Genomic DNA, 15,125 nt, shown 5'->3' on the forward strand with positions numbered 1-15,125 from the left:
GTTTGAGCATTCTTTGGCATTGCCTTTCTTTGGGATTGGAATGAAAACTGACCTTTTCCAGTCCTGTGGCCACTGCTGAGTTTTCCAAATTTGCTGACATATTGAGTGCAGCACTTTCACAGCATCATCTTTCAGGATTTGAAATAGCTCATCTGGAATTCCATCACCTCCACTAGCTTTGTTTGTAGTGATGCTTTCTAAGGCCCACTTGACTTCACATTCCAGGATGTCTGGCTCTAGGTGAGTGATCATACCATCGTGATTATCTTGGTTGTGAAGATCTTTTTTGTACAGTATTTCTGTGTATTCTTGCCACCTCTTCTTAATGTCTTCTGTTAGGGCCCTACCATTTCTGTCCTTTATCGAGCCCATCTTTGCATGAAATGTTCCCTTCTTATCTCTAATTTTCTTGAAGAGATCTCTAGTCTTCCCCATTCTGTTGTTTTCCTCTATTTCTTTGCATTGATTGCTGAGGAAGGCTTTCTTATCTCTTCTTGCTATTCTTTGGAACTCTGCATTCAGATGCTTATATCTTTCCTTTTCGCCTTTGCTTTTTGCTTCTCTTCTTTTCACAGCTATTTGTAAGGCCTCCCCAGACAGCCATTTTGCTTTTTTGCATTTCTTATCTATGGGGATGGTCTTGATCCCTGTCTCCTGTACAATGTCATGAACCTCAGTCCATAGTTCATCAGGCACTCTGTCAGATCTAGTCCCTTAAATCTGTTTCTCACTTCCCCTGTATAATCATAAGGGATTTGATTTAGGTCATACCTGAATGGTCTAGTGGTTTTCCCTACCTTCTTCAATTTAAGTCTGAATTTGGCAATAAGGAGCTCAGGATCTGAGCCACAGTCAGCTCCTGGTCTTGTTTTTGCTGACTGTATAGAGCTTCTCCATCTTTGGCTGCAAAGAATATAATCAGTCTGATTTTGGTATTGACCATCTGGTGATATCCATGTGTAAAGTCTTCTCTTGTGTTGTTGGAAGAGGGTGTTTGCTAAGACCAGTGCGTTCTCTTGGCAAAACTCTATTAGTCTTTGCCCTGCTTCATTCCGTATTCCAAGGCCAAATTTGCCTGTTACTCCAGGTGTTTCTTGACTTCCTACTTTTGCATTCCAGTCCCCTATAATGAAAAGGACATCTTTTGGGGGTGTTAGTTCTAAAAGGTCTTGTAGGTCTTCAAAGAACCATTCAACTTCAGCTTCTTCAGCTTTACTGGTTGGGGCATAGACTTGGATTACTGTGATATTGAATGGTTTGCCTTGGAAATGAACAGAGATCATTCTGTCGTTTTTGAGGTTGCATCCAAGGACTGCATTTTGGCCTCTTTTGTTGACCATGATGGCTACTCCATTTCTTCTAAGGGATTCCTGCCTGCGGTAGTAGATATAATGGTCATCTGAGTTAAATTCACCCATTCCAGTCCATTTTAGTTCGCTGATTCCTAGAATGTTGACGTTCACTCTTGCCATCTCCTGTTTGACCACTTCCAATTTGCCTTGATTCATGGACCTAACATTCCAGGTTCTTATGTAATATTGCTCTTTACAGCATCGGACCTTGTGTCTATCACCAGTCACATCCACAACTGGGTATTGTTTTTGCTTTGGCTCCATCCCTTCATTATTTCTGGAGTTATTTCTCCACTGATGTCCAGTAGCATATTGGGCACCTACTGACCTGGGGAGTTCCTCTTTCAGTATCCTGTCTTTTTGGCTTTTCATACTGTTCATGGGGTTCTCAAGGGAAGAATACTGAAGTGGTTTGCCATCCCTTCTCCAGTGGACCACATTCTGTCCAAGTTGAACCAAGGTGGTATTAAATGCAGTCAAGAATATTAAGTATTTCCAGTAACTTAATGAAAAAAAACTTAGAGTAAGAAAGTGTGGTAAATAGAAAAATTTTGAGTGCCTACAACGTGCCAAGCACTGGTAAAGGGAGTGTGGTGGCATAAAGCTCCAAACAACAAAAAATATCTAGTTTTTGCCTTTGAGCTCTCTACAGTTCAGTGAGAGAAACAGACGTGAATTAAAGAGTCATTCAAATAAGTAAAATAAGTTCAGAAAAATATATTGTGCTTTGAGGGAGTATTAGTGGGGAAATGATTTAGGTAGGAAAGTCATGTGGTTTAATATTTATTTTGCAAATGCATATTTTGTTTCTCCATCTAAATTTTAAATACCTTGAGGATGGGGACTGAAATCTTGTACAATGCTTAATAGATCCTTGCTCACTTAATGAAAGTCTTTGTGTTTGCTGTATCTTTTATAGATACTTAGCAGATTTGGGTATATAGTAGGCACTCAGCAAATTTCTGTTGATTGAAAGGTTGACTGAGTCAGAATAGAATAGCATGGGTTCTGTAACTAAAAAAATCTGGGACCCTCACAGGATTACCAGATGAAAAAGTTTTTTTTGCCTGCCTCATAAAATCTGGTGGTTCTCTGGGACTGCTCCCTTCAAATGGTGATGCAGGTTTTCCCATCTTACAGCTGTGCTGTTTTCACAGAGGACCTCCATTTTCACTGTGAGAGGAGAAGAGAGAAGGTATAGAGGGCTCACACCCCTCTTATATGCTGCCCCCTATGTGTCATCCCATTGGCAGTAACCAGTCACATGGTTCTGATCTGCCTGCAAGGGAGGCTGGGAAATGTAGTCTTGTCTAGACTCACAAGAAAATGAAATGGGACTTGCGGCAACACATTGCTTGTCTCTACCTCACTGATTATCTTGGGTGGTTTTCTGAAGAGATAAATAACTTTGGGACATAGTCTGCCTACTTAATTAGCAGAGATTAGAGTCAGAAATTAATAAAGGCACATGAGCGGGCTGAGAGGGGACCCTGGTAGGGTGTGTTCTCCTTTTGTACAGTCATACTTGTTCTAAAAGGGTTCACTCGGGCAGGGGTACAAACACAGGACAGAGAAATTAAACTCCAATGGGTATGTGCAACGAAACTAGAAGAGGAGGTCATGTCTGCAGCAGTCAGAGGAGGAGGCCCAAGTAAAGCACCTGAAGGGTCTGGAGAAGATGGTGCTTGTGGTTCTTACCTTCAGCCAAAGGGGCGCCTGGTTTCGCTCAGGCACTGATACCCCAATTACGATGCCCTCAGCCATGAGGGGAGAAGGCAATGGAAACCCACTCCAGTATTCTTGCCTGGAAAATCCCATGGGTGGAGGAGCCTGGTAGGCTACAGTCCATGGGGTTGCAAAGAGTTGGAAACGACTGAGCGACTTCACTTTCACTTTTCACTTTCATGCCTTGGAGAAGAAAATGGCAACCCATTCCAATGTTCTTGCCTGGAGAATCCCAGGGATGGGGGAGCCTGGTGGGCTGCCGTCTCTGGGGTCGCACAGAGTCGGACACGACTGAAGTGACTTAGCAGCAGCAGCAGCCATGAGGAACTGATGATTCTACTCAAAACCGCTTACATAAGGAAAAGTAGCTCCGTATAGTAAGTTCCAAGTTAGAGAATTGAGGGAGGTGGTTAATTCTACAGCCAGTGGTGATCCAGAGTCTGCTGTGTCTTTGTTGTGTCTTTATCTTCAGACTGACTCTTCTCGTGGTTGAGGATGCTTGTAGTAAGTTCCCAGACAGATGGGAGTGGGAGGAGAGGTTCAAGAGGGAGGAGACATACGTATACCTGTGACTGATTCATGTTGATATATGGCAGAAACCAACACAGTATTATAAAGCAGTTATCCTCCATTTAAAAATAATTTTTAAAAAAAGCTCCCAGACTTCAAACAGCCATAGGAGAGGAAGGAGGGTGTATCTTGCTTAAGTCATATATTCATGTAGCTGAGATGTTTTAAAAGCACTTAACAGTGTTCAGTGAGAAGCCTCCCTTCCTCTGTGTCCCACCCGCAAGATAAATATCAGCGTTAATAATCTTTGGTCTGTCTTTCCAGGGTTCTCTTAAGTATATGCCAACCGATAAGAATATATTTTCTTATTTCCCCCTATCTTTTACACAAATGGTCGTATACTGCGCAAATTACCCTACAATGTTCTTTTATCATCTAAATATACTGAAGATTTTCTGAAACCAACACGGAGTCTTGTCATTGATTTTTGTAGCCTTATAATATTTCATTGTATGTGCTACATAATTTATTGAATTAGTCTCCTATTAATATGTGTGTTGTTTCCACTCTATTACATTGTGTATGTATGTATGTACTTAATACCTGTACTTTTTTTTCTGTTACATAAATGCAATGGTAAATATCCTTATACATAAAGGGTTTCATCGTGTGAAAGCCTTAATCTCTAGTTAAGTTCTTAGAAGGTCAAAGGGTATTTACATTGATAATTTTTATATGTCTTGGAGCTTTTTTTTTTTTTTTTTTACAGACTTCATTTTTTAAACTTATACTTATTTTTGGCTGTGCTGGGTCTTCATTACCATGAAGGCTTTCACGAGTTGCAGCGAGTGGGGGTACTGGCTAGATGCAGCGTGTGGGCTTCTTCTTACAGTGCTTTCTCCTGGTGCAGGGCATGGGCTCAGTAGCTGTGGTGCACAGGCCTACTTGCCCTGCAGCATGTGAAATCTTCCCAGACCAAGGACTGAACCTGTGTCCTCTGCTTCGGCAGGTGTATTCTTAACCATGGTACCAGGGAAGTCCTAATGTGAAACTTGCGAAGTAGGATGTTTCAATAGCACTCTTTTTATCTTAAAATTGTCTCAAGCTTGACAGTGTAGTCCTTTGAGATTTTTCAGGTAGGTGTGTACTTGTAAGACTGATTATCACTTGAAGGCATCTCTGTAGTCACTTAGTCCAATTATTTTTTTTTTTCTCCGTGGGTTAGGAAAGGAAAACCCCTGTTAGCCAAATAGATAATCTTTCATTACCATTAGCATTGATTTGGATGGTTGATCAAGGGAGTCAACCCAGAGACCCTGAGATCTAAGTAAATCTTAAGACGTTGCAGCCCCGTGTTGCTCAAGTCAGTGAAGGTGCCCAGTTACTACCGTGTGGATGTGGTACAGTGTAGTCTGCCCACAAGCTGGCAGCAGCAACCTGGTAGTTTCTCTCCTCGGAAAGTCTTGAAAGCCAGACAGCAAAGAAATACCAAGTGAAAACAAATTTAAAATGCTATTTATAAATAGTATTTTAAAAGGCCACAGAAGAGTAAGTCAAATGAAGTATGAAATCTCTACACTCAAAACATTAGGAAAATGAAGGAAAACCATATTCAACATATTGCTGACTTTCCCTTTTTCTGTTTCTAAACATACTTTCAAGACTGCGTTGTGTTATAAGGCAAGGAGCTGCTTATAACACATGGTAATCATTGGATTGCTTTTCATTTTGTAGTTGAACTTCAATTTCTCACCAGCAGATGGCGCTCAGCCACCAAACATTTGACAGAGCAGCTCATTCCTCTTACACTTAGAATTCTTAGGTTTTATGTGTTATCCCTTCCTGTCCTCCTCCTGCTTTTCAGGTACCATGATATTCACACTTAAGACAAAAGAATTGTTCCCTTTGGTTTTATTTGCTTGATTTTAGATTGCCTGGATGACTCAAGAATTTCTCATTTCAAATTGAGAAAAGAGGCCAAAATGATTTCTGATGGCCTTTTCAACCCTCCATTTGTGTTCTTCTATAAACTCTTTGTTGCTCAGTTATGTCCAACCCTTTGCAACTCTGTGAACTGTAACCCACCAGGCTCCTCTGTCCCTGGAATTCTCCAGGCAAGAATACTGGAGTGGGTTGCCATTCCCTTCTCCAGGGAATCTTTGCGACCCAGGGATGGAACTTGCATCTCCTGCATTGCAGGTGGATTTTTTTTTTTTTACTGTCTGAGCCACCAAGTTAGCCAACTGTTTTATTAAATTTTAAATTATAATATTAAAGCTTCTTATTGGTATACTTGGCCAACAGTGAATAGGGGAAAACAGAGTGGTTTAAAAGTAGCAAATTGTTTGATTGCAGTAGATCTTCAGGTTCTGCGGTGAGACTTTCCTTGGATGATGTGTAAGCTATTTTTTCTTGAGTTCTTATTGTTCTGAACTAATACTAATTAGTTTAAACTAATTGAATAAAGATTATTCAATTTAACCAAAAAGAAAAATGAGTATTTACTTTTCAGAAGTCATAGTGTTAGGCATTTCTTCTCCCTGGAATGCCAGCTCTCTGAGGTCAGGTCTCTCTTTCTCTGCCAAGCCCCTAGATTCATGCTGGCACATAGAAGGGCCTCAGTATTTGTGTGGGGGAGGAATGGATGGATGGATGAATAGGTAGATGATACAGAAAGAACTGGACAGAATACCAGACCTAAAGAAGTAAGCTGTCTGGGAAATAGGGGCTACAAGTAGCTTGTGGACTTTCTTCTGATCACTTAGCATTGCAGTAACAGGGTGATATTCGATTATCTTAATCATCAGCCTGCTAGTTTCCACCAGCATGGGGTCTGTGTACTTATGGTCAGCATGTAGTCACCATCTTCCACTTGGGTGGGGTGTCTTGGTTTCTGCTGAAGAGCTCATAGGTATGTGTCAGATTGTAGTTCTGTGTATCCCTTGAGGAGGAACTAGGACTCTGTTTAATTGCTGAGCTGTCGTTTAAGCTGGGCTTCCCCAGTGGTAAAGAATCTGCCAGGAAGACTCCCTGGAGAAGAAAATGGCAACCCACGGCAGTATTCTTGCCTGGGAAACCCCATGGACAGAGGAGCCTGGCGGGCTAAGTCAAACCCGACTTAGCCACTAAACAGCAACAGCAGCCATGGATCCACAGCTCATGATTGTGACGGGACAGTTTTACTTTGGGGTTGTTATTGGGAGTTACGTTGCAATTTGAGAAAATCCCAAAAGGAAATGAAACATATCTCCAAGTTGTGTCGATTCTCCAAGTCACCCAGTTTGGAAATCTTGATCCTCTGTAGTCATTCTACTCAGCAGCATTTGTGGAGCTTTCCTTGGAATGACTGGGTGAATTGTCCCATCCCTGCTGTCCCATTCTGCCACTCCCCTCATCCTGACTGCCATCCCCTTCTGCCTACATTGCCCTAGCCTTCTGGTCTACCTCCCTGACTGTGGCCCTTCCTTGGTGTAAGCCAGCCTGGGTATTGCTGCCAGATTTTTGCCTCCAAAGAATTTATGCCAGAGAAACTATTTCTGATTGAAATTTGAGCCTCTGTGCATCTTTATATTCACGGAAAGAAACTAACTGAAAAAGCTTTGAGGAAGGAATTGCCTTTTCATACCACAGTAGCATTTTCACACCTACAGGCAAGTCTAGTTACAAAGCTCTGCAGGTTCAATTCAGCTCGCTGACACCCTAGAAATACCATCTCTGGTCCTGACTGCGAACCTCTCTGTGGTCTGTGAATACTCAAACACTGTTTTTTTCCAGACAAAACAAACATTTTATGTAGTTACTTTGATATCTTTTGGAAATGCTAGGAGAAGGTGCTTCTTGAAATTCACTGGTTTTTCAATGCTCCATTTGGTTGATAAGAACATCCTCCTTGTGAACTCTGACGAGCTTCAGCAACATGTGTCAGCAGAAAAATGTGGATCATCTGCACCTCCCGCATATTAACTTAATAAGATGCATCGTTCACTTTTGGGGAGAAAAGAAATATTTTTATAGTGTCAGAAGGGACTATGAAACCTTTTGGTAAAATCTTTTTTAAGACAGATATCTAATGTATTTAGTAATGTGGCATTTATTTGACATGTTCCATTTATTAAATAAGCTCCATCTTGAAAGACTATAGAATAAAAATGATGGATTTATTTTTAAAAAACATTTCAGTCCTAATTGGGGGAGCATGGTAGTTAGCATTTCCTTTCTTTTTTAAAAAAAATTTATTTATTTGGCTGTGCCCGCTCTTAGCTGTGTCATGTGGGATCTAGTTCCCTGCCCAGGGATCTAACCTGGGCCTCCTGCACGGGAAGGGTGGAGTCTTAGCCCCTGGGCCACCAGGGAAGTCCCAGCATTTTCTTTCTATAACTTATTTTTCAAAGGAGAAACACTCCTTCATTGTCCTTCCAAGAAGGAGTTTGAGCTACAAGGTGTCTTAGTGACAGAATTCCCTTTCAAGTTAAAATTCCCTCCATCTGCTTGAACAGCATCTGTTTCTGCTGCTAAACTCTTGAAGGCAGGTAGCAGTTGTTTCCTTTTGCTTTCTTCTTCTTCTTTTTTTTTTATTCTCTCAAGATAAATGTTAAATACCCCTCTCTTTTTGTCTCCGTTGCTTAAAGAGCTCCGTTGCTTAAAGGTTTCCTAGTTCTGTTTCACAAACAGATTCTGAATGCTTCTTCTCCAGCATACTCAGAGGAACTGTCTTTCTGGTCCTGGGGATAGATACATGACGGTCATGTGGCCTCTTTCCTTCCAGAGTTTATAATTTAGGAAGGGAGACAGATGAGTAAATAACTAACTACAATCCTGCTTGATAAATGCCACGTCGGAGGTTTTGCATGAGGTGCCATGGGAGCACCCTGGAGTGATTGATTCAAGGGAAGAGGGGGGTGAGGATGGGAATCAGGAAAGACTAAACAGCAGAAGTGACATTTGAGTTGAGCCTTAGGGGATGAATAGAATTTTGCCAGATGGACAAAGGGGTGGGGGCGGGGACCCTCCAGACTCATACAAAAACATGAGAGTGTGGAAGTTTGTGCCTTTGTCTGGAGACCTGGTGAGCAGTCCATAGGTGTGGAAGGGGGTTTGGGGAGGTGACATAGCCGATATATCACTGGGGCCATATTGTAAAGCTTAAACTTAACCTGTAGCTTCTAGGAAGCAGTGATAGTTTTAAAACAGGCGAGATCTTGGGACTTCTCTTGGCGGTCCAGTGGTTAAGACTGCACACTTCCAATGCAGGGGACACTGGTTTGATCCTTGCTTGGGGAACTAAGATCCCACATGCTAAGTGGTGCAGCCAAAAATAAAAAATAGGAGAAATCTGTTTTAGAAAGATCGTTGTGGCAGCAGAGTGTAAGATGATTTGAATGGGGGTGACTGGGAGCAAGGGGGCCAGTCAGAGGCCATGAGCATCTTCTACGGGAGAGATGCTTTTCTGAGCTGAGGCAGCAGCAGCATGGATGGACACAGGGCGTGGACTTGAGGGCCACCTCCTGCAGAGGCCTTGGGCGTTGATGAAACGTGGCCAGGGGTGGGAAGAAAGGAAAAACGGTCCAGATGACTCGGGAATGCAGCGATGCTGCTGAGTAGAGAGCATGGAAGAAGAAACTGCTTATAGGTGAAAGGAGTGGATTTGACTTTGGGTGTGTTGAGTTTGGAGTGGAGTTCTCAGCTGGAGATTCCTAAAGGAAAAGCCGTAAATGCAGAGAGAGCGAGCTGGTAGGGAGATGTTGTGGGTACGGAGAAATTTGAAAGGATGAACAGTTGAGGGACCTGCCTTGCCTGGATTTTGATATGTGGGTTTTTTTGTTTTTTTTTTTTGCTTTGAACTATTTACGTGCCATTCCTTCCCTACCCCCAGATTCTGATTGTGTCCTGCTAGGGCAGGGGGCCCCCAGGTAAGAATCCATCACCATGATGAATGGAGAGAACCATGACTTACTGCATTTGTGTTGGTGTGGAAACATGGTCTAAGCACTATTAGTGTCTGTCCTTACAGCCCGAAACCACAGGAACAGATAACACAGCCCAGAGAGAGACAATATAGCCAGAAGCTGCTCCTGCTAAGTCACTTCAGTCATGTCCAACTCTGTGCGACCCCATAGACAGCAGCTCACCAGGCTCCCCTGTCCCTGGGATTCTCCAGGCAAGAACACTGGAGTGGGTTGCCATTTCCTTCTCCAATGCGTGAAAGTGAAGTCGCTCAGTCGTGTCCGACTCTTTGCGACCCCATGGACTGCAACCCACCAGGCTCCTCCGTCCATGGGATTTTCCAGGCAAGAGTACTGGAGTGGGGTGCCATTGCCTTCTCCACAGCCAGAAGAGAAGATCTAAATAGAATCCCTGAGGCACACCACTATTTAAAGGGCAGATGGAAGGAGAGGTACCTGCAAGTTAGAGGACATGCTGTGGGAGAGAGGGGTGTGAAAGGAGCCAAGGGAAGAGGGCTTTCTTGGGTAAGGGAAGAAGGTCAGCAGTGACCAGTGGCCAGTGAGGCCTGGAGGACGAATGAAGTGAAAACGGAGAGGCTTTGTCAGCAAGGAGGTTACGGGTGAGAAGAGTCTTAGCAGAGCCCGGAGGTGGAGGCGGATCCTGGGCTGAAGAGTGAATCCTGAGGGTCAGGAAGCAGAGCTGATGAGCACTGGCCATTCTTGAAGGAAGTCTGGCTGTGAACAGGAAAGAAGGCCTGAGGATTTATAGGATGAGGAACAGCCAGTGGAAAGCTGAGATCACAAGATTGTGGAAGTGTGAGGCTGGAAGACATAGAGGCTCACTCTGGCTGCCTATCTTGGAAGCAAGTCTACTAGACCCAGGCCCCCCTTCCTCCGTATCTCACCCCCTCCCCACTTTTATCCTGGGCATGTCAATGGCACATGTTTTCTGCTGAGAAATCATTTATTCATGTTGTTATCCTTTCCTGGGGTGTGTTTCCATGTCTTCCTCATAAAACTCAACCTTACCTGTTTGGGGTCTCCTTGCCCATCACGAAACCTTCGCTGAGATGGTAGAAAGAAAGGGCTTTGGATTTGGAGTCAGAAGATGTGGTTGAACTTTAGCTCTGCCATGAAGCATGTGGCCTTCAGGAAGTGACTTGATGTCTCTCTACCTTGATTTTTCTTGTCAGTAATACCTGCTCTGACTTACACACAGGCTTGTTCAACGAGTCGAATGAGATCATGTTTGTGAAATGCCATTGAAATGACAGCACACAGAGCCACTGTGTTAGGTTACACTTGCCTAGCTTCTCTTCTTACTGATTTCATTCATTCAGTTGTGGGTTTTGCTGAATAAACTAACTCATTCAACTTTTTTTTTTTGGTTTGTTTTTCCCTAGTGTCTATTCTGCCAGGCACTGAGGATATAGTGATGAATAAGACAGTCGCTACTCTCTGGAGCTTACAGTGTGGAGTGGGAGACAGGAAAATAAGTGTGTAGCATACAATTGCTGGCTGTTTCAGTGCTGTAAAGAGAAACGAGGCAGGCTGAGGAGGAGGAGAGCCCAGAAGTTACAGGGAGGGGTACTGTTTTAGAGGGAGCAGTTGGGGCAGCTTCTCTGAGGACATGACATTGGAGCAGAGTAGAATGAGCAGGGAACAGGGCCACGTGACCATCACGGGTGACCAGAGCCTTAGCCATGGGGGAGGGGAGGTAGCAGGTGCAAAGGCCCTGAGGTAGGAGTGTGCTCAGTGTGTTCTAGAAACAACAAAGAAGTGAACGTCATGGGTTAAAGATGTTGCATTTTACGCTAAGGGTGATGGGAAGGCACCGAGAGGCTGTGGCAGAAGAAACATTATCTGTACGGTGGTGGCTCTGGCAGCTGGTGGGGAGTAGATTGTGGAGGGTGGGAGCAGAAGCAGGAGGCAGGAGTGCCAGGGGCAGAAGCAGTGGAGCAGAGGAGAAGCGGGTGGATTTTAGGTATGTTTTGAAGGATTTGCTAATGGACTCAATGCTGTGAGGCACCAGAGAGTCAAAGTTGATTCGAGGGTTTGGGCCTGAGCCGATGATTCTGTGGTCGTCTTGAACTGAAATTGGGAAGAATGGGGCAGAGGAGAATGGGCTTTGTGGGGAATTTGTCTTTTTTTCTCTGTTCTTTGTGGAATTTAGCTATAATGAGAAAAACTTCCATTAAAACTGAAAGACTTCCATTAAAACTGAAAGGATCTTAAAGGTCTTCGAATTCAGTGATTTCCAAAGATATAAAGACATCTTCTGCAGGATTATGAAGAATACCTGCCTCCGCCTCCAACGTGAGTCTTTCCCGCTCACCTGCCAACCCACTGTTAATGAGGGTGGCGTGCCTCTCCAGAGTGGGGCTGGGGCGGGGGCTGAAAACCACTGACCCACTTGGTTTCCTTGTCTTGTGGCTGAGAAAACCAGGCTGAAGAGGTTATTGGCATTGCCCAGGGATGCAGGGCTGGCTGTTCTCTTATTTCATTTAAGAGTTCCTTCACGTGTGGTCAGTTTCTCTTTTCCATTTGATTGTAAACTCCTTAAACTCTAAGATTTATATCTTAAGATTTTTCATAGACTTTCTTTCTTACCCAGAACAGTACTAATAGGCATCTATCCTAAATGTTAGGTTTTAGCACCTGATAATGAAAAGAAAATCAAGTCTCCTGCCCACAGCGGCACCTGCGATTTTACCTGCTCTTGTTAGTAAAGTCACATCCATCCTTGTTGAATTTCCCAACAGATTTAAGGCATCAGCAAAGTACAGACACACAAGGGAGAGGGCAAAGGGGAGGGGAAGAGGGAGAAAGTGATCGTTCAGCCTCGAAAAACTGAACCAAAAGTTTGGAATCAGCTCAGAAAGAAGGCATTAGGGACTAATTACCACTTAGGGAAACTGTAGTTTACTGCTGCTTTTATATTGAACTATGTGAAAGTGAGATCAAAACAGTTCTTCCAGCGTTTAGGACTTCTGCAGGACTGAATTTAGCCCTGGGAAATCTTTCTTGTATGTCTGGTGGTTGATGTGTGTTTGATATTAATATTAAATTGTGCCCGTGTTGTACTTTTATTCTCCAATAGGTTTAAAAAATTTTTTTCTAGAACCTAATTTTATTTATTTGTTTTTGGTTGTGCTGGGTCATCGTTGCGTCAAGAGCTTTCTTGAGTTGCAGAGAGTGGGGGCGACCACTCTCTAGTTCCAGCGTGTGGGCTTCTCAACTGCAGTGGCTGCTTTTGTTGTGGAGCACCGGCTCTAGGGTGCTCGGGCTTCAGGAGTCGCAGCTCTAGGCTCTCTTAGAGCACAGGCTCAGTGCTTGTAGCGTCCAGGCTTAGTTGCCCCCTCAGGTCTGTGGGATCTTCCCGGGTCAGGAATCAAACCCGTGTCTCCTGCTGTAGCAGGCAGATTCTTTACCACTGAGCCACCAAGGAAGCCCCTCTGATAGGTATTTTAAAAGTATATTTTAACTACTGAAGGCTCTGATTCAAATTTTCTGTCTTTTGAGAGTACAAAGACAATTTTCTTATATTTTTCCCCCATAAGAATTTTTAAAATTATGCTCTATGTGTGGCAAGGGCTACAGCGGGGACATTCCAGCATTGACTTTCGAGGAGTCTGCTGACCACTCGGGTGCAGCATGCTAACTGAAAGGAAGAGCGTGCTGATAAATGCACTTTCAAGTTCACTTTATTCACCTCTGACCCACCATCCTGGTTTTTGGCACTCGTGTTTGCAACAGTTCATACATAATATCCCAGGGGCCATGTGGGTTACGAGAGGGAGTCAAGATTAAGACGGATAATTCAGAATTTGTGTTATAAATGCTCGGTTGTATTCATTGAATTGGTTTTGAAACCTACATGTGTTTCTCTCTGTGAGTAGCCAGATTCCCTCTAATAAGGAATTCAGTGGTCATTTTTTATGCTATCAGCCGTCACAGCAACATTATATCTTCTTGAGAAATAATATTTGTGCCTTTGGTGCCACCTAGCCCGTGAGACAAACTTTGTCTCAATGGAAAGGACACTTCCATTTGGCCTTGAGTTTCTGAAATTTAAGACCCTCACTTATGATTATTGACTCAAATATATCATGGAGGATTAGTAAGAGTATTAAGTGTCGCCACAGTCTCCTTCACAAGCTGTAATTCTCCTGGGGACCAGGCTCGGGCCTTATTCATCCTCGTATCTCTTCCAGCCCTGAACACAGTTGCTGGCATAAACCAAGGATGCAATAAATTGCGGTCGAAATGAATTTTCAAAGCATGCGAGGCTGGCCCCCTCTGCCCCTGTGGGAGCGATTTGCGGCCGAGCTGGATTTTTTGAGCTATGTAACGCATTCAATCTTGTTCTTAGGTCCAGCCTGATGACTGGAGGGGCCAAGCGAGGAGCACCCAACCCTTGGCTCTTGGAGGAGCCGGAGGAGACCAGAGGCTTGGGTTTTGATGAAATCCGGCAACAGCAGCAGAAAATTATCCAAGGTACTAAATACCCAAAGGGTGTGGGCTCAGAAACCTGTTCGGGTTTTTTTACCTTAGCCTCAGATGTTCCCAATACCCATTGAAAATCGGAGGGAAAACGGTTGGTCTTTGAGAGTTCTTGGCGGTTCTGTGCCTCAGGGTACCTGGGGATTAGACAGATGCTGTCATCCATCCAGGTAGCTGGTGGACGTAGGGATTCTCTCCTGGGAGAGGGACAGAGTGCAGCTCAGGGTCTGGTTATCCCAGGTGACTCGAGGCATGGGCCTCTTCCTCCTCTCCATGATTAGGACTCATTCTCCAAAGAAAAGGCTCCATTTTTTTTTTTTTTTGTATAAAAGTTAGTTTGGCTTTTACCTTCAGGTTCATCTTACCCAGCTGGCTTTTAAACCTGCTAATTTTTTCTGTTAATTTCAGAAGTAATGCATGATTGTTATACAATGTTCAAACAATATAGGGATATATAAAATGAAAAGCTTTTTCTGTATTGTTCCTCTGATCTCAAACTGTAAACAGATTAACAATACATATTTCCTCAGGCTTTTTTTTGTACATACATGCATGTATACTGTATATTCAATATAAGCACATGTATGTTTTGCATAAGTGAGATCATAATATAGATATTTCTACAGCTTTTTTTTACTTAATATGTGTGATAGACATTTTTTGATGTCAGCGTTGCAGATGTTACTCCTGCTAATTCTCCTGATTGAAACACAGCTTTATGTAGGTCTAGTTGACATCATAAATAGCACATATATGAAGTGTATGATTCATTAAGCTTTGACATATACATACACCTTTGAAACCATCTCCACAATCCAGATAATAAGCATAATCATTACTCCTGATAGTTTTCTTCATTTCTGTTGGTAATTCTTACTGTTGTCCTCCCCACATACCCAGACAGCTGCTGATCTGCTTTGTGTTGCTATAAAATCATTTCTGTTTTCTCTATTTCTGTATAAATGGACTCATACAATATGAGCTCTTTGCGAGTTCAGGGGTGGGGTGGTCTGGCTTCTTTATCTCAGGGTAATTATCTTAAGATTCATCCACATTGTTCCATGGGTCAGTATTTTGTTCTCTTACATCACAG

General features: G+C 43.3%; 1 protein-coding gene across 4 annotated transcripts in view; it reads left to right on the forward strand.

The window, feature by feature from the left end:
* Positions 1-15,125, forward strand: part of STX8 (syntaxin 8) — a 206,538-nt gene that overhangs the window by 34,243 nt on the left and 157,170 nt on the right. For all 4 annotated transcript variants that reach the window (XM_010843018.1, XM_010843020.1, XM_010843021.1 and 1 more), the window contains exon 5: positions 13,902-14,026. In XM_010843018.1, the coding sequence (XP_010841320.1) occupies positions 13,902-14,026 (125 nt within the window). The remainder of the gene's footprint in view (positions 1-13,901; positions 14,027-15,125) is intronic.

The sequence above is a fragment of the Bison bison genome, unplaced genomic scaffold (assembly GCF_000754665.1).
Source record: "Bison bison bison isolate TAMUID 2011002044 unplaced genomic scaffold, Bison_UMD1.0 scf7180017864180, whole genome shotgun sequence".
Taxonomy (NCBI): Eukaryota; Metazoa; Chordata; class Mammalia; order Artiodactyla; family Bovidae; genus Bison; species Bison bison.